The 20,027-nt window shown below is 41.6% G+C and overlaps 1 protein-coding gene across 2 annotated transcripts in view; it reads right to left on the bottom strand.

Moving 5' to 3' along the window:
* The window catches only part of LOC126198588 (NAD-dependent protein deacetylase Sirt6), a 93,132-nt gene that overhangs the window by 42,056 nt on the left and 31,049 nt on the right, over nucleotides 1-20,027 (bottom strand). For both annotated transcript variants that reach the window (XM_049935037.1, XM_049935036.1), the window contains exon 3: nucleotides 10,019-10,137. In XM_049935037.1, coding sequence (XP_049790994.1) covers nucleotides 10,019-10,137 — 119 coding nt within the window. The remainder of the gene's footprint in view (nucleotides 1-10,018; nucleotides 10,138-20,027) is intronic.

The following is a 20,027-nucleotide window of genomic DNA, read 5'->3' on the forward strand; positions in this document are numbered from 1 at the left end:
ATATGCCCTCTAAACCAGCCAAGTATGGCATAAAAATATTTTGGTTATGTGATGCTACATCTGCATACGCTTTAGACGGAATTGGTGACACGGGAAGGAAGACCCATGAACCTATTCAGAAAAATCTTGGATTGAATGTGGTGAAAGATCTTGCTAAAAGCATTGAAGGATCATCAAAAAATATTACTCTTGACAACTTCTTTACTAGTGTGCAGCTGGTAGAAGATATGCTTCAGAAGCAAATTACAGTGGTGGGAGCAATCAAACAAAATAAACCAGAAATTCCTAATGAGATGAAACCATCTGCGTCAAGAGCGAGTCATTCCTCTTTGTTTGCATTTAGCTGTGACATTACAATGGTGAGTCATGTTGCCAAAAATAAAAAGTCTGTAGTTCTGATTAGCACAATCCATCACAGCAGAAACATTGATGAAACTCATGCAAAAAAGAAACCAGATATAATAAAGTTCTATAGCTCTACGAAGGGTGGAGTAGATCAAATGGACCAGAAAATTCGTTATTACACTTGCAAGAGACAAACAAGAAGATGGCCATTTGCATTATGGATGAATATGACGGACGTCGAAGCAATGAACAGTGAAATTTTATTTACCGCCCAACATCTGACATACCATAGTGTAAGAAGTGATAAAAGGCATTTGTTCCTAATAGATTTAGCAGAGGAAATGGTAAGACCACTAATGGAACTTCATATTCAGATCCCTAATCTTCCAAAGAAAATCGTTGATGCCATGCAAAGATGTGGTGTTCAAAAAGATGTCGGATTGCCGAACCAACTACCTGTTTCAGGAAAAAGAAGAATATGCAATTATTGTCCATATAATCAACACAGGAAAATTGCTATGACATGCATTAAGTGTAAAACCAACATTTTTAAGGAACATAGTTGCGTTCTTTGTGCTTCTTGTTTGTCACATGTTGAAAACTAAGAAAAATGCAATTTTATGTGAACAATGAATAATAACTTTTTGTCAAAATATTGACTATATACATAATATTGTGAATAATTAGTATGTTTTAATTGAAGAAATTGGTTGTAATAAATGTTATAAAATGTAAACTGCAACTTATAAGTGAATTAATAATATTATTTGTATATGTTGTATGTAAATGGATGTAACTAATAAAAATTCACTCTTAGAGTTTTTAAAAAAAATTAATAACATGTTAATCAGGCCCACCAGATCCTGTTACTCTATCTTAGGAATCTTTCAATATGACAATAAATTTGACAGAAATAAATTTAACTCCATAGAGCGATTATATGAAAAGAGGAAAATTTTAAATTAAGGCAGGGCCTTAGAGGCCCTGCATATGCATTCATGTGTGTTTTCGGCACCATGCATCCTAGGGTTAACTATAATCTACCATAGATCCATCAAACAAAGAAACTGTGCTCACTAGTTGGAAGAAAGCACAGATCACACCTATCTATAAGAGGAGTAGGAGAAGTGATCCTCAAAACTAACATCCAATATCCTTGACACAGATTTGTTGTAGAATCTTAGAACACTTTCTGAGCTCAAACACAATGAGGTATCTTGAATAGAACAACCTCCTCCATGACAACCAGCATGGATTTCGAAAACATAGATCATGTGAAACCCAACTTGCACCTTTCTCACATGACATCTGAAATCCATGAATCATGGCAATAAGGTAGATGCAGTATTCTCAATTTCTGAAAAGCATTGGACTCAGCACCACACCTGCACTTATTATCAAACACACGATCACATGGCGTACATAGAGACAGGGGCAGCAAGTTATCTTGGACATCCCATGGAACTGTGTTGGATCCCTTGCTGTTCATGTTGTATATTAGTCATCGTGCGAACAATATTAACAGTAAACTCATATGATGCAGTTTCCTACAGTGAAGTACAGTCTGAACGAAGATATAAAAACAGTCAGTTACACCTTGCTAAGATTTCACAATGGTTCAATTACTGGCAGCTTGCTCTCAATGACTTGTTGTTGTTGTGGTCTTCAGTCCTGAGACTGGTTTGATGCAGCTCTCCATGCTACTCTATCCTGTGCAAGCTTCTTCATCTCCCAGTACTTACTGCAACCTACATCCTTCTGAATCTGCTTAGTGTATTCATCTCTTGGTCTCCCTCTACGATTTTTACCCTCCACGCTGCCCTCCAATGCTAAATTTGTGATTCCTTGATGCCTCAAAACATGTCCTACCAACCGATCCCTTCTTCTAGTCAAGTTGTGCCACAAACTTCTCTTCTCCCCAATCCTATTCAATACCTCCTCATTAGTTACGTGATCTACCCACCTTATCTTCAGCATTCTTCTGTAGCAGCACATTTCGAAAGCTTCTATTCTCTTCTTGTCCAAACTAGTTATCGTCCATGTTTCACTTCCATACATGGCTACACTCCATACAAATACTTTCAGAAACGACTTCCTGACACTTAAATCTATACTCGATGTTAACAAATTTCTCTTCTTCAGAAACGATTTCCTTGCCATTGCCAGTCTACATTTTATATCCTCTCTACTTCGACCATCATCAGTTATTTTACTCCCTAAATAGCAAAACTCCTTTACTACTTTAAGTGTCTCATTTCCTAATTTAATCCCCTCAGCATCACCTGATTTAATTTGACTACATTCTAATATCCTAGTTTTGCTTTTGTTGATGTTCATCTTATATCCTCCTTTCAAGACACTGTCCATTCCGTTCAACAGCTCTCCCAAGTCCTTTGCTGTCTCTGACAGAATTACAATGTCATCGGCGAACCTCAAAGTTTTTACTTCTTCTCCATGAATTTTAATACCTGCTCCGAATTTTTCTTTTGTTTCCTTTACTGCTTGCTCAATATACAGATTGAATAACATCGGGGAGAGGCTACAACCCTGTCTCACTCCTTTCCCAACCACTGCTTCCCTTTCATGCCCCTCGACTCTTATAACTGCCATCTGGTTTCTGTACAAATTGTAAATAGCCTTTCGCTCCCTGTATTTTACCCCTGCCACCTTCAGAATTTGAAAGATAGTATTCCAGTTAACGTTGTCAAAAGCTTTCTCTAAGTCTACAAATGCTAGAAACGTAGGTTTGCCTTTTCTTAATCTTTCTTCTAAGATAAGTCGTAAGGTTAGTATTGCCTCACGTGTTCCAACATTTCTACGGAATCCAAACTGATCTTCCCCGAGGTCCGCTTCTACCAGTTTTTCCATTCGTCTGTAAAGAATTCGCGTTAGTATTTTGCAGCTGTGACTTATTAAACTGATAGTTCGGAAATTTTCACATCTGTCAACACCTGCTTTCTTTGGGATTGGAATTATTATATTCTTCTTGAAGTCTGTGGGTATTTCGCCTGTCTCATACATCTTGCTCACCAGATGGTAGAGTTTTGTCATGACTGGCTCTCCCAAGGCCATCAGTAGCTCTAATGGAATGTTGTCTACTCCCAGGGCCTTGTTTCGACTCAGGTCTTTCAGTACTCTGTCAAACTCTTCACGCAGTATCTTATCTCCCGTTTCGTCTTCATCTACATCCTCTTCCATTTCCATAATATTGTCCTCAAGTACATTGCCCTTGTATAAACCCTCTATATATTCCTTCCACCTTTCTGCCTTCCCTTCTTTGCTTAGAACTGGGTTGCCATCTGAGCTCTTGATATTCATACAAGTGGTTCTCTTCTCTCCAAAGGTCTCTTTAATTTTCCTGTAGGCAGTATCTATCTTACCCCTAGTGAGACAAGCCTCTACATCCTTACATTTGTCCTCTAGCCATCCCTGCTTAGCCATTTTGCACTTCCTGTCGATCTCATTTTTGAGACGTTTGTATTCCTTTTTGCCTGCTTCATTTACTGCATTTTTATATTTTCTCCTTTCATCAATTAAATTCAATATTTCTTCTGTTACCCAAGGATTTCTATTAGCCCTCATCTTTTTACCTACTTGATCGTCTGCTGCCTTCACTACTTCATCCCTCAGAGCTACCCATTCTTCTTCTGATGTATTTCTTTCCCCCATTCCTGTCAATTGTTCCCTTATGCTTTCCCTGAAACTCTCTACAACCTCTGGTTCTTTCAGTTTATCCAGGTCCCATCTCCTTAAATTCCCACCTTTTTGCAGTTTCTTCAGTTTCAATCTGCAGTTCATAACCAATAGATTGTGGTCAGAATCCACATATGCCTCTGGAAATATCTTACAATTTAAAACCTGGTTCCTAAATCTCTGTCTTACCATTATATAATCTATCCGATACCTTTTAGTATCTCCAGGATTCTTCCAGGTATACAACCTTCTTTTATGATTCTTGAACCAAGTGTTAGTTATGATTAAGTTATGCTCTGTGCAAAATTCTACAAGGCGGCTTCCTCTTTCATTTCTTCCCCCCAATCCATATTCACCTACTATGTTTCCTTCTCTCCCTTTTCCTACTGACGAATTCCAGTCACCCATGACTATTAAATTTTCGTCTTCCTTCACTACCTGAATAATTTCTTTTATCTCGTCATACATTTCATCAATTTCTTCATCACCTGCAGAGCTAGTTGACATATAAACTTGTACTACTGTAGTGGGCGTGGGCTTCGTGTCTATCTTGGCCACAATAATGCGTTCACTATGCTGTTTGTAGTAGCTAACCCGGACTCCTATTTTTTTATTCATAATTAAACCTACTCCTGCATTACCCCTATTTGATTTCGTATTTATAGCCCTGTAATCACCAGACCAAAAGTCTTGTTCCTCCTTCCACCGAACTTCACTAATTCCCACTATATCTAACTTTAACCTATCCATTTCGCTTTTTAAATTTTCTAACCTACCTGCCCGATTAAGGGATCTGACATTCCACGCTTCGATCCGTAGAACGCCAGTTTTCTTTCTCCTGATAACGACGTCCTCCTGAGTAGTTCCCGCCCGGAGATCCGAATGGGGGACTGTTTTACCTCCGGAATATTTTACCCAAGAGGACGCCATCATCATTTAATCATACAGTAAAGCTGCATGTCCTCGGGAAAAAATACGGCTGTAGTTTCCCCTTGCTTTCAGCCGTTCGCAGTACCAGCACAGCAAGGCCGTTTTGGTTAATGTTACAAGGCCAGATCAGTCAATCATCCAGACTGTTGCCCCTGCAACTACTGAAAAGGCTGCTGCCCCTCTTCAGGAACCACATGTTTGTCTGGCCTCTCAACAGATACCGCTCCGTTGTGGTTGCACCTACGGTACGGACATCTGTATCGCTGAGGCACGCAAGCCTCCCCACCAACGGCAAGGTCCATGGTTCATGGGGGGGGGGTCTCAATGACTAGAAATGTAAAACTGTGCACTTCACAAAATGAAAAAAAAGTGTCCTATGATATAATATTAGTGAGTCACAGCTGGAATCTGTAAACTCATAAAAATATTTAGGTGTACCACTTGGTAGGGACATTAAATGGAAAGATGAAATACGTTCAGTTATGGTTAAAGCAGGTATCAGACTTTGGTTTATTGCAATGCAATCAGCCTACAAACGAGACTGCTTACAAATCACTCATGTAACCAGCCTAGAATATTTCTCAAGTGCAAGGGACCTGTGCCACATAGGACTAGCAGGAGATATTGAACATATATAGCGAGGGGCAGCACAAAAGGTAACAGGTTTGTCTGACCCATGGGAGAGTGTCAACTAAATGCTGAAAGAACTGAAACTGCTAGACTATTGAGAATGGACTGAAACTATCCCCAGAAGGTCTGCTACCAAAGTTTCAAGAACCAGCTTTAAATGATGCCTCTTACAATTTACTACAACTCTCTACATATCACTCCCATAGTGACCATCAGTATAAGATTAGTTTAATTACGGTACACAAAGAGGCATTTAAAGAATCATTTTCCCTGCCTCCAGATGCGAAAGGAATGGGAAAAAGTCCTAATAACTGGTATAGTGGGACATACCCTCTGCCGTGCACTTCACAGTGGTTCACAGAGTATAGGTGTAGATGCAGATGTAGATATAGCTGGTTACAATGTTTCCCGAGAGAGATCCTCTGCCTTAACTGACCAGCACTTCCAATTAATTGTCTACTGTCTTCCTTCCAATATCCAAGACTCTCATCACTTTCTCCACTGCCTCTCCACAGTTCCTACCCCTATTAACACCAGACTTGTTACTTGCCACTGTGTGTGCTTTGTCCCTGTACACCAGCATGTCTCATTCCCATGGCCAGCACTTCCTCTACAAGAACCCTGCTGATACCAAACCCACCTGTCTAATCCATCTGATAAAGTAAATTTGACCCATTATTATTTTTTTTTGTTTGAAGGCAAAGTCTACACACAAATCTGTGGAACTGCAACAGATACTTACAGGACACCGTTCTACACTAACTTGTTTCTGGGCTGCCTAGAGGAATCTTCTCAGCACCAAAAACCTTGTCTGGTGTAGATTAACCGACTTCATGATCTCAACCTATGACAAAGAGAGCTCAGTTCTTTCTTCCACAACCTCCCAATTCAGCAACCAACCTTCCTGGGTGTTGATTTCCATCTCTCAGATGACCTCCTTTAAAAGATCCATTTATATCAAACAGACTGAGTATGAATGGTGCCTCCATTTTTAATCAGTCACCTGTTTCCTGTTAATAGATAAGAGAAGACGAATCTGCAGTGGGAAGTGGGATTTAGCAAAATATGCTGATGACATTGTCCAAGCCTTTACAGAAAGACAATATGTTGCCTAATTTCCTGCACCATTTCTTCCATTGTCCAAAGTAGTAATTCATCAGCCATACAACCTATGCAATATCTTCATTATTAAGCCACTGTCAAACCTGCACCACCTGTGAAAGACTCAGATGCAATACCTGCCCTATGCAATCACACACTACCTTCAATCCCAGTCCAGCAACAGGCATTTTTTTTTTAGATTAGATTAGATTTACTTTCATTCCAATTGATCCGTAGTGAGGAGGTCCTCCAGGATGTGGAACATGTCAGAAAAACAACAATACATGACAAATATTTACAACTAAAACAAATAAGCTAATGTACCATTCCACAGGTCCCAAGTGGAATGATAGTCATTTTTTAATGAACACTAAGAGTCATTTTACAAATACTAATGCACTGAATTTAAAATAAAAAAGTTTTTTATTTATTTATAAGGTAATACAACTACTGTAATACTTATTTACTATGAACACATTACTGCACTGAAATGGTGCAGAAGTTAGATTATACTAACACACACACACACACACACACACACACACACACACACACACACAGACACACACACACACACACACACACACACACACACACACAAATTTTCAATGAACACATTACTGCACTGAAATTGTGCAGAAGTTATGTTGTACTTATATACCAATCAGTTGGTTTTACTAAGAAATTCATCAATGGAGTAGAAGGAGTTGGCCACCAATAAATCCTTTAGGCTTCTCTTAAACTGAATTTCATTGGTTGTTAAGCTTTTTATGGCTGCTGGCAAGTTATTGAAAATGTGTGTTCCTGAATAATGCACACCTTTTTGTACAAGACTAAGTGACTTTAAATCCTTGTGAAGATTATTCTTATTTCTACTATTGATTCCATGAAGTGAGCTGTTGGTTTGAAAAAGTGATATATTTTTAATGACAAATTTCATTAAGGAATAAATATATTGGGAAGCAGTAGTTAGTATCCCTAGTTCCCTAAACAGGCTTCTGCAGGATGTTCTTGAGTTCAAACCACATATAACTCTCACTGCACATTTTTGTGCCTGGAAAACTTTAGCTTGGCTTGATGAATTACCCCAAAAAATAATCCCATATGACATTATGGAATGAAAGTAAGCATAGTATGCCAGCTTTTTCATTTTTATATCCCCTATGTCTGACAAAATTCGCATTGCAAACAGAGATTTGTTAAGACGCTTCAGCAGTTCTGTGGTGTGCTCCTCCCAGTTGAATTTATTATCAAACTGTAATCCCAAGAATTTAACACTGTCCACTTCTTCTATCTTCTTGTCATCGTATGTTAGACATATACTCTTGGGACACCCCTTACAAGTTCTGAACTGCATGTAGTGTGTTTTTTCAAAGTTTAGTGACAAAGAATTGGCTAGGAACCAGTGATTAATGTCCACAAATATTTTATTGGCTGATCTTTCTAAGACTACACTTGATTTGCTATTTATTGCTATGTTTGTATCATCAGCAAACAAAACAAACTTGGCATCTGGTAATGTTACTGATGAAAGGTCATTGATATACACAAGAAAAATGGAACCTTGTGGGACCCCACATGTAATTAGTTCCCAGTTGGATGATGCCTGATAGCTTGATACATGTCTCTTTCCTAATAACACCCTTTGTTTCCTGCCAGAGATATAAGATTTGAACCATTTTGCAGCATTTCCTGTTATACTATAATATTTCCTGTCAGCCACTTTATATACCAAGTGTGCTGCAGTTACTGTGCAACATATAACAGGGGAATGACAAATAACAAGCTGTCTACTACAAGCATGAATGGCCTCTGCCAAACTTTGTATAACTGCATACTTTACCACCCAGTTATTGAGCAGGCTGAATACCACAACACCAATAGTTGCTTCAGTAGCCATACAATAACCCCCACCCCCAAGCATCAGAGTAGATGGGAACTGTTCCGCCAACAAATTACTTGCTCTCACATTCCCTGGCCTAACCTCCACTAGCCCCTTCTCTCTCTCTCTCTCTCTTATGTTTGCCCTCCACTTACCCTTCCTATCATTTTCCACACCATTCCTCCCTTTTATGAAACTTGTACCTACATGTCCCCCGATGTGTGCTCTGAATTGTATCTTCTCCACACATTTTTTTTCTACTGGTGCTCAGCCCCCCCCCCCCCTCCCTCTCTCTCACTCTATCTCTCGGTGTGTGTGTGTGTGTGTGTGGGGGGGGGGGGGGTGCACTTAAAAGTAGAAACAAATTGGTAGCTTGAAAGCTAGTAACATCTCTATGCTATCATATTTTTCTATGTGCTAAACTTAGTAACAAGTGAGTGTTTGCCTGCCCTCATTTCATTGTTTCATTAGTGAAATATCTATTATTGAAGAATGAAATAAGTTACACATTTTCAATATACTTGTATTTTGAACATGAATCTGTATTCTTTTCTTTTACAACCAGTGTTCGTCTGATTGTGCTGTCTCAATGCATCTTCTTCTAATATATAAAAAATTATCAGCCTTGACTGCGTGATGATACCAACATTTACCTAGGTTTCAGCCCAAGTAATTGAGCCTTCTTCAGAAGATAAACCTGATTCTATGATATGTCTACGAGGGCATGGTCTAAAAATAAAACTAAAACAGCCTGAATAGGCGTTGTCACATTTTAAAATTGTGGTACGTAAGTACTAAGTCAACACCAAGACCATGACCTCGTAGACACATTATAGACTCAGGTTTATCTTCTGAAGAAGGGTCAATTACTTGGGCTGAAACCTAGGTAAAGGTTGGTATCATTACCGCAATCGAGGCTGATAATTTCTTACATATTAGATTATCATGATTGCTGACTGGGCTGCAATGTTGAAAGTACTAACATCTCCTTCTCATGGAATGATTCAAAGCTTCAGCAATTTACCATCTTATTTTATTTCTCTATCCTCAATGGTGCTCGGTGACTCTCCTGATACCATTCAGTTTATTGTATTTGTATTCTGACAAACCACTTTATTAAATAATGTAAAATAACAGAATCCCAGGTGCATCACAAATAATCGAAAAAATGTGACATTGATATGGAAAAGAAATACTGTTCTTATCTGAATTTAATGAGCAAATCACAACCACTACACATGCGAAAAGAAGTATTTACACAGTAAGAAACACATTTTAAATCACATGTAAATGGTTAAATTGGTGAATTTTATAAAACATGTACATCAGCAGTCAATTAATAAATTTCCATTTACAACATATTTTTAGAATAAATAAATTTATAAAACAGAAGGTAGTCTGCATGCAAGGACTTAATGTATTTGGTATATACACCACCTGCCTCTGCTAACTTCACAAGTGCCATATGAGTCTTAGTTGGTATGGCATCTTTGAAAGAGATATCTTTCTCAGGCTTCAGACCTTTTGCTTCCATTGTCCACACTCCCTTAGGCCCCCTATAATAGCAAATAGTCAACTTATATTAAAAGTTCTTAAATAAATGAAGGAAGAGAATGGGATGGATGCACAAGAGTAGTAGAGCTATCTGTTGTGAAGTCACAGTACAACTGTATCACGATATTAGCATGGAGATTATGATGTACCAGTTGCCCAAATGTGTGATTTATTTAATTTAAAAACACAACATGTTTTGGGAAGACATGACCACATTTTCACTGACTGGGCATAATGGCATAATATTTTCTTTCAGTAACTTCATAATGGAATCATGTCTTTCCAAAACATGTTATGTTTTTAAGATAAATGAATCACACATTTGGAAAAATTGTGCATCATAGTATCTGTACTGAGAGTAGTAGAGAACTGAACAAAAGCGAAATGTCACAAAGTACAGAAATATTTTTAATGATTCAAGATACCTGTGTTTATTTCATTGAATTTGAATAAAAAGTTATGTATGAAGTAAAATACAGTATTCCAGGAACGAGAAACCTTATGCTTTCTAACATCTGATATTTTCATTCATCTTACCACATCTTTCTTCATTTCCATTAAAGAAACACCATATATACATTCTTTGCTCCCAGGCAGATGATAAGCTGAACTAGAATCAATACTGCCATGCTGATAATACGGGCAATCACTAAAATTATTTAATTGTATAGATGCTGAGGCTATGAGCACCAGCAGAAATGCAACCATCCATGCTGAGGTAGACAAATAAAGTGGGTCCAACTGCTCTAAATCTATACACTGAGCAGCACAGCTTTGTCATGGATAATGTCAACTCATCATCAAATGTTGCATGTGCTGGTCCTCATTAGTCAGTCACAAAAGTTGCTCATATTTTTTGCAGCCCATGGAAGTAACAACTCAACTGCTTTCTGCCACAGTCAAATGGTTTCAAATAATATAGTGAAATGAGTTTGAGCTCGAAGTTGCACGACAGTTAAACTAAGGCCCCGCCGTGAAGTTTCAAGCATAAAAGCACCTTCCCCTACATCAAAACATGCCAGAAACCACTGTCTACAATCTGACTTGTGTTTGTAAACTCTCATCACCAGTTTTGTAAAGGCCTCGTCGCTACTGCTGTGGAGGCCGAGTTTGTGAAATAGCTTCTGGTGCAGTACATCGCTAACACAATTTCTCCCTGCCACTATTACACAGCTGTGCCCCAGGGGCAGGTAACACGATAGGAGAACAGAGGTTCTACAATCCTCCTACAAATTAATAACAAAGTCACACAAATGAGTTAAAAAGGTTTACTTATCTTTGTGACTTGCTGAATGATTAAGTCTACAACACTGCTTGTAATATAACACAAAAAAGGCCCTCAATGGCTAAGTGCAAATAATCATAGGTCATTGTCACTGTACGTAGCAAATGCAATTTATAACGACTGTCTGGTCACTTCTAATTCACTAAACGACGTTCCTGTTGTGACTCGCCGATCATTCAAAGTGCCGCTGCGCAATTACGTGCGTCCTCTACATGCGGTGCTGTCTGCCAGCCATGCAGTACCTGCGCCACCTAAGCGGCCAGCCAGGCAGCGGCCGCCAGACTTGGACTCAGTGCTCATTCGAATGTTACCGTGTTCACATGTATTGCTTGTCAACTTGCTCTGTGACTTATATGTGTTGTGTCGTTCTGAAATATATGTGTTCAACTTGACGTTATAACAATTGGCGACGAGGTAGTGGATTCTTCCTTTTCACCGTTGACCCACAGGTTTCCATGGCTACTGTCGAGCAACTACTGCAAGGTCTCATTGAACAGCAAATGCTTCTCACATCGGCGATTCGCGATTTCGTCACGGCGTCAAATGCGGGGCGTTTCTCGTCGTTGGCTATACCTCCTTTTCCTCCTTACGACGAGACGGTGGAAGACTAGTCTGATTATGAAAAAGTCTTCGACAGCATTTCTTGGCATTTCATGTCACGGACGAACAAATAAGTAAGTCTCTGTTCCTTTCCTGGATTTCACCTCAAATGTATCGATTGTTGTCGCAATTGGCTCCTTTGAAAGATCCTGCGTCTTTGTCCTTTGCTGAAATGTGCTCACTTCTGTCTGTCTATTTTCAAAAGCAAACGCATGTGGTAGCCTCTTGTGTTGCCTTTTATCGTTGTCAAAAACAACCGCATCAATCCTATCGCGCTTGGGCTGCTGAACTTCATGGCCTCAGTAGAAAGTGTCAATTTGTTAATGACGTTCACAAAGAATCCTATGCCAATTCCATGGTACGGGATGCTATTATCCGGTTGGCGCCCGACAAAGAAGATAGGCAACGTGCCCTTCAGTTGGCAAATCCGACTCTAGATGAAGTCCTCTCCATCGCACAGTCTTTAGAAATTTCTCGTGCCGCTGGGGTGCAAATAGAGGCGTGGGGTGATGTCGAGGAAATACAACCTGTGTGCGCTGTTGACGACGTGTGCGGCGCGTTCCCGGAGGCAGGCGTGGCCGCAGTGTGCTCCCACGCGCAGCATCGGCCTAACCGTAAACAACCCACTAAGAAACTGCAGCAAAACCCCCGGCAACTTCCTTCATGTCCGCGGTGTTTTATGAAACATTCACGCGAGGATTGTCCCCAACGTTGAGCTGTGTGTCGCAATTGCAAAAAGAAAGGTCATGTGTCTTCCGTTTGCAAATCCGACCGCATATATGATGTTCATGAACATGACGCTGATTCTGATTCTGTGTTGTCTGTCAATTGCACTTCTTCCCTTTCAGGGAAGTTATTCCTCACTGTCCAAATCCTTGGTCGAGATGTTCGCATGCAGGTGGATACCTGTTCTGCTGCTCTGCCTCGGGCATGGATGTGTGTGATGTCCTTAGGTTAGTTAGGTTTAAGTAGTTCTAAGTTCTAGGGGACTGATGACCTCAGATGTTAAGTCCCATAGTGCTCAGAGCCTGTTCTGCTGCCACCAAAATAATTAATTTTCAGACGTATATTCAGTTGGTTTCTCCACTCCTGTCACCTGTCACTCGGCAATTATGGACGTACAATAAACAGAAGATTTCTCTCTTGGGACAGTTTAATGCCGAGGTATCTTACAAATCCGTCGTTTGCACTGTTCCCATATTTGTGGTCGACCAGAGTAACGCAGAGAATCTTTCTGGTTTCGATGCCTTTCGCGTTTTTGGGTTCTCTATAGACGACTCTGTCAATATCGTCTCTGATGCTATTCCTTATGCTCAATTGGATTCCTTGTCTACCACATTTTCGTCCCTTTTTTCTCCTGGGTTAGACCGTGCAAACGACTTTGAAGCTCATATCATGCTCAAACCCACTGCTCGGCCTAAGTTTTTTCGGGCTCGGTCCATTCCTGTGGCCCTTCGTGATCGGGTAAAACGGGAGCTGGATCGTCTCACTATTTCAGGGGTCTTGCTTCCTGTCACATCCAGTGAGTGGTCCTCTCCTGTCGTTGCTAAGCCGAATGGTGACATTCGTCTCTGTGGCGATTTCAATGCCACTGTAAATGCTCAATACATCATCGACACTTACCCTACGCCCCGACCTGAAGAACTGTTCACTAACCTTGCTGGAGGCCAGTATTTTTCTAAAATTGACCTGTCAGAAGCTTATCATCAACTTCCTCTCGACGCTGCTTCCCGGCAGTTTCTGGTCCTCAACACGCCTTTTGGCCTCTATCAATACCAACACTTGCCATTCGGGGTTGCTAGTGCCCCTGCTCTCTTTCAGCGATTCTTGGAACAATTATTGCTCCCTGTCCCTGGGTGTATCAATTACATGGACGACATTGTTGTCACTGGCCCCACCACTGAAGAACATCTACAAAATCTCCGCACACTTTTTCATGCCTTACAGACTGCCGGTCTTAAGTTTAATCTTCAGAAATCACAATTTTTTCAAGCGTATTTGGGGTTTCAACTCTCTCGGGATGGTATTCGTCCGCTTCATCAAACTGTCGCTGCGATTGATGCCCTTCCTCGACCTACATCTGTTACGGAACTGCAGGCCTTCTTGGGGAAAATAGTATACTATCACAAGTTTTTACCATCTGCGGCTTCGGTGGCTCAGCCGTTGCATCGCCTGTTGCATAAACACGTGTTCACTGGTCCGCGTCATGCGATGCGGCTTTCCAGAAATTGAAGACCATGCTGAAACAGGCCCCGTGCCTGGCTACTTATCGACCTGGCCAACATCTTGTTCTTGCCATGGACGCCTCTCAGTATGGGGTCAGTGCAGTCCTTGCGCACTGTTTTTCTGACGGTTCGTAACAACCCATTGCTTATGCCTCCAAAACACTCACGGATGCCCAACAAAAGTATTCTCAAATTGAAAAAGAAGCTTTGGCCATTATTTATGCTCTTCATAAGTTTGGTGTTTTTCTCTATGGCTCCAAATTTCATCTTGTTACAGATCACAAACCACTTGTTTCCTTGTTTCATCCATCAATGTCACTTCCCGACAAGGCTGCCCACCGCCTCCAGCGTTGGGCTCTTTACTTGTCTCGTTTCAATCATGAGATTCATTTCCGGCCGACGGCTCAACACGAAAATGCTGATGCTCTGTCTCGCCTTCCCATGGGTCCTGATCTGGCATTCGATAGGGACAAACTTTTGTGTTTCCACCTGGATGTTGCCGAGCAGTGGGTTGTGGACGGATTCCCCATCACTGGGGACCGGCTGGCGGCTGCTACGGGTTCTGACCCTACCCTCTCCCGGGTTTTACGCTGTATTCAGAAGGGTTGGGCAGATCGCCCGTCCGCTAAGACTTCTGATCCGTGCAGAACTACTACGCTTTGCGCTACCACCTCACGGCTAGGGATGGTGTTATCCTCCTTTCCACTGACAATGCTTCGCCGCATGTTGTGGTACCTGCATCTTTGCGTGCTTCAGTCTTGCGCCTCCTTCACCAAGGGCACTGGGGTGTGTCTCGCACAAAATCTCTGGTGTGCCGTCATGTGTACTGGCCTGGCATCGACTCTGAAATAGCACACATGGTCGCTGCCTGCGGCCCTTGTGCGTCACAGGCCGCTGCCCCGAAGTCATCTTTGTCACCGTGGCCTTCGCCTGAGAAGCCCTGGGAGTGCATTCATGCTGACTTTGCGGGACCCTTTTTAGGTACTTATTGGCTCCTCGTAATTGACGCCTACTCTAACTTTCCTTTCATTGTCCGTTGCACATCGCCTACCACCGCGGCAACCACAAGTGCTCTCGCCCGCATTTTTTCTTTGGAAGGCCTTCCCTCTACTCTCGTTACTGATAATGGTCCGCAATTTGCCTCTTCCGAATTTGTGGATTTTTGTGCTCGTCACAGCGTTATGCATGTCACGGCCCCGCCATTCCATCTACAGTCAAACGGTGAGGCTGAACGACTGGTCCGCGCATTTAAGGCTCAGATGCGGAAACTTCTGACATCTTCTGCTGCTGATGATTCGCTCCTCCAGTTTCTGGCGTCTTACCGTTTCACCCCCATGGGCGACCACAGCCCGGCTGAGCTTTTACATGGCCGACAGCCCCGCACTCTTCTTCATCTTCTGCGGCCTTCCACCTCACGGCCACGGGTGCCTTCACTTGGCCAGTTCACTGCCGACGACCTCGTCTGGGTACGGGGATATGGCAGGCGGCCAAAATGGAGTGCAGACCGCATCTTACGACACCGTGGGTGACGCCTGTATGGAATCCAGACAGACACAGGTGTTGCAGTGCGTCATTCGGACCAGCTTCGGCCTTGTGTGCCGGCAACGTCTGTTCCGAATGCCGCTACACCACCTTCAGCTCTACCTGACTACTCACAACGCAGCCCTCTCACCGTCATCTCGGAGCCAGCACAAGAACGGATGCCACCAGGAAACATGCCCATGCAGGAACCGGATGACTATCCTCTGTCGGAGCCAATCTACTCACCTCCTCCTACGGACGCCGACACATCGCCCATGTCTCCTGTTATATCAACTGGGCTTGCCGCAATGGGCAGATTGGTGCACAGGGCCCCAGCAGATTCGATCCCTACGTCTCCTGTCATCTCGACCCGATATCATCGGGGACACTTCCGTCCATACGGGAAGCCTCCTCCTCGAGACTTTACGGCCAGTCAAACAACGCCTATGGACGTTAGCAATCTCCAGGCCACCTCCATTAAGACCAGTGCAACAATTTCAAAGGGGGAAAAGTGTTGTGACTCGCTGATCATTCAAAATGCCGCCGCGCAATTATGTGCGTCCTCTACATGTGGCGCTGTCTGCCAGCCATGCAGCAGCTGCGCCCCCTAAGCCGCCAGCCAGGCAGCGGCCGCTAGACTTGGACTCAGTGCTCATTTGAATGTTACCGTGTTCACATGTATTGCTTTTCAACTTGCTCTGTGACTTATATGTGTTGTGTCGTTCTGAAATGTGTGTGTTCAACTTGACGTTATAGCAGTTCCCTATCTAAGTCAGCCCTGGACGATGATCTATAACCAAGTGAGTGCGAACTGCTTTTCTATCTTCTGAGTAGGCTTCTCTCTGTCTTCATACAGTCATTGGCAAACTGTACTTAGCTGGTAATTGGCCAAGGCGAAGTCGATATCTTCATCCTCAGCACTGGTAGAACTCTTGCAAGTGGTGAGTCTATGGCACTGGCATCGGCTCGCATCTTTGTGCATGTGGTGCTTTTGCCCTGGCCATGTCTTGTTCGGATGACACAGTATGTTTATTATGTGACTCATGGCTCAGCACACTGAATATCCAGATCTGACGAGGTCCATAATACTGTCACTGATTTAGGATTTTTGTTTCCATCACAACAGTTGGTAGTCAAGGGTGACACACACACACACACACACACACACACACACACACACACACACACACACACACAAATAAACAGAGCAAACAGATGTCACTTACTGACATGCCCATTAGAATGCATTATGTATGTCACTTTCTGAGCAAGAAACTTGGTGCACGGAAAAAGGCCCTCCTGGCTTGCAGTTGCTGTTTTAATAATAATAATAATTATTATTATTATTATAATTATAATTATTACTATTATTATAGTCCATAATAAGTTGACACTCTTGGTCATTGTCATTTTTTGTACATTTACAAAAATGGTATGTCACACCAATAATGAATATAAACATTAAGTAGCACATTATATACTATTATGTAAACATTTACCACCATTAACACACTGCAGCGTATAAAAGCAGAACTGTCAGTAATGGAGCACAAAAATCTTTGAGAGTGTGTAAGCATTCTTCAATTAACAACTGTTTCAATTTGCCTTTAAAAAGATTTCCATGAAGTTGCTTTATACCATGTGGCAATCTGTTATAGAATTGTCTACCAGCTTCAAGGAGACTGCAATCTGTAGCCCTTTTATTACTAAGTATCCTATGATAATCACATCTCATTTGTGTGTTGTAATTATGAACTATTCATTAGTCCTAGTTGATCATTCTCTTTTACAAACTTAATAGTCTTATGGACATACAATGAATACACAGTCAGTAAATTATAATTTTTAAAGTAGTGGGTTATCAAAAAGTCAGTATAAATTTGAAAACTTAATAAACCACGGAAAAATGTAGATAGAGAGGTAAAAATCGACACACATGCTTGGAATGACATGGGGTTTTATTAGAATAAAATTTCACAAAATGTCCGACAGATGGCACTGGACAGCAAAACATCAGTGACTGCGCATGACAATCGTGTATAAAAGGAGCTGTAATGAGAGAGACAATCAGATGCACCAGCAGTCGCAGCATGTTGATGTTGCCTGACAAGGCGCTTTTAGTGAAGCTGTATTATCAGAATGGGGAATGTGCTAGTTCAGTGTTACAATCCTACCACCATAGGAAGGGGATTCGAACGGGTAAAGGACCATTGACAAATGCAGCTGTTGCGAGAATGATTTCGAAGTTCGAAGCCACGGGTTGTTTAGATGATAGACCCCATAGTGGCCGACCGAGCACAAGGCGTAATGCTGCTGAGACAGTTCAGGAAGAAATGGAGACTGTAGCGGGTTTGTCTATGCACGGGGAAGTCAGTGCTCGTGCAGTCGCAGGGGCATTCCATACACTACTGTTTGGTTGGCACTGTGGCGTACCCTCCGATGCTATCCGTACAAAATCCATCGGCATCATGAACTGTTACCTGACGATTTAGTGAAGCGGAGGGCATTTGCGGTGTGGGCGTTTCAAGAGATGGCGGAAGATGACGATTGGTTGAGTAACGCGTTGTGGACCGACGAAGCTCATTTCACACTCCGAGGGTCTGTCAACGCCCGCAACTGCAGAATTTGGACTACCAAAAATCCTAGAACTCTCGTGGAATCTCCACTGCATGACGAGAAAGTCATGGTATGGGTTGGATTTACCACATCTACCGTTATCGGGCCTTTTTTCTTCAAGGAAATGCGTGATTCTGGTTTTGTAACTGCTACCAGGACGGGTGAGAGGTACGCTGATATGTTACAGAATCGCATCATCCCCAGCCTGGCTGATAAACACATCTGCTGGAACATACAATGTTTACGCAGGATGGTGCTCCACCCCGTATTGCTAGACGCATGAAATATCTCTTGGGCGCGTCGTTTGGTGATGATCGTGTGCTCAGCCGCCACTTTTGTCACGCTTGGCCTTCCGGGTTCCCAGACCTCAGTCCGTGTGATTATTGGCTTTGGGGTTACCTGAAGTCGCAAGTGTGTTGTGATCGACCGACATCTCTAGGGATGCTGAAAGACAACATCCGACGCCAATGCCTCACCATAACTCCGGACATGCTTTACAGTGCTGTTCACAACATTATTCCTCGACTACAGCTATTGTGGAGGAATGATGGTGGACATATTGAGCATTTCCTGTAAAGAACATCATCTTTGGTTTGTCTTACTTTGTTATGCTAATTATTGTTATTCTGATCAGATGAAGCGCCATCTGTTGGACATTTTTTGAACTTTTGTATTTTTTTTGGTTCTAATAAAACCCCATGTCATTCCAAGCATATGTGTCAATTTGTACCTCTCTATCTACATTATTCTGTGATTTATACTGACTTTTAGATCACCCGGTAGTCTTTACAGGAATGGTGTTTGGTTGTATTAGCAGTTATTCTAACTGCACTCTTTTAAAGGGATTCCACAGCTGAGAGTTTTTTATGCTGATATTACTGTTAGTATTTTACTTACATTACTATATCTTAGTTTTGAACACTGTCTCCGAGATACAAATTTAAGAAATTTAGTGCTACTCCTCTTACTTGCATTAAGTTTCTAATTTGAGTAATGGTACTGCAGCATTCACAGAATCAAAGGCCTTAGAGAAATCTAGAAAAGTCCCAATGACTGATTAATTCAACCAGTCTGTTTAGCAGTTCATGGAAAATAGTTGCTGCTGTTGTTATTGTGGATAGACATTTTTGGAAGCCTTGCCGTGGGTTGTTTAATAGAATGTTTTTACAGAAGAAAGATTACATTTGGTCTAGAACTACTCTTTCAAGCAATTTTCCAAGTGTTGAAGTCAATGATACTGGCCTCTGTTTATGTCAGTGGTTGCCCCCTTCTTATACATTGGTCATATATAATTTTGAAAGTTCACAAAAGGTTCCCTGGGCAATTGAACTGTTTATTAAATGTGTTATTGGTTTTATTAATTCATTTTTGCATTCCTGAAGTAATGTCTATGATATGTCATCCTAGTTACTAAAAGTTTTTGCTTTGAGTTTTTAGATTATTTTCATTACTTTGTATGCTGATACACTCCATCAGAAATGTGAATTACTCATTCTAACTGAGTTTATTTGTACATTTAGTTCAATATCTTCATTGCATGTTTCACTAAAATGTTGTATGAAGCCCTCACACACTGTCTTTGGCTCACTCACCAACATTCCATTTTCTTCTGGTGTGCTATATTACTCCAACTTGGATTCTCTTT

This window comes from Schistocerca nitens, chromosome 8, assembly GCF_023898315.1.
Source record: "Schistocerca nitens isolate TAMUIC-IGC-003100 chromosome 8, iqSchNite1.1, whole genome shotgun sequence".
Taxonomy (NCBI): domain Eukaryota; kingdom Metazoa; phylum Arthropoda; class Insecta; order Orthoptera; family Acrididae; genus Schistocerca; species Schistocerca nitens.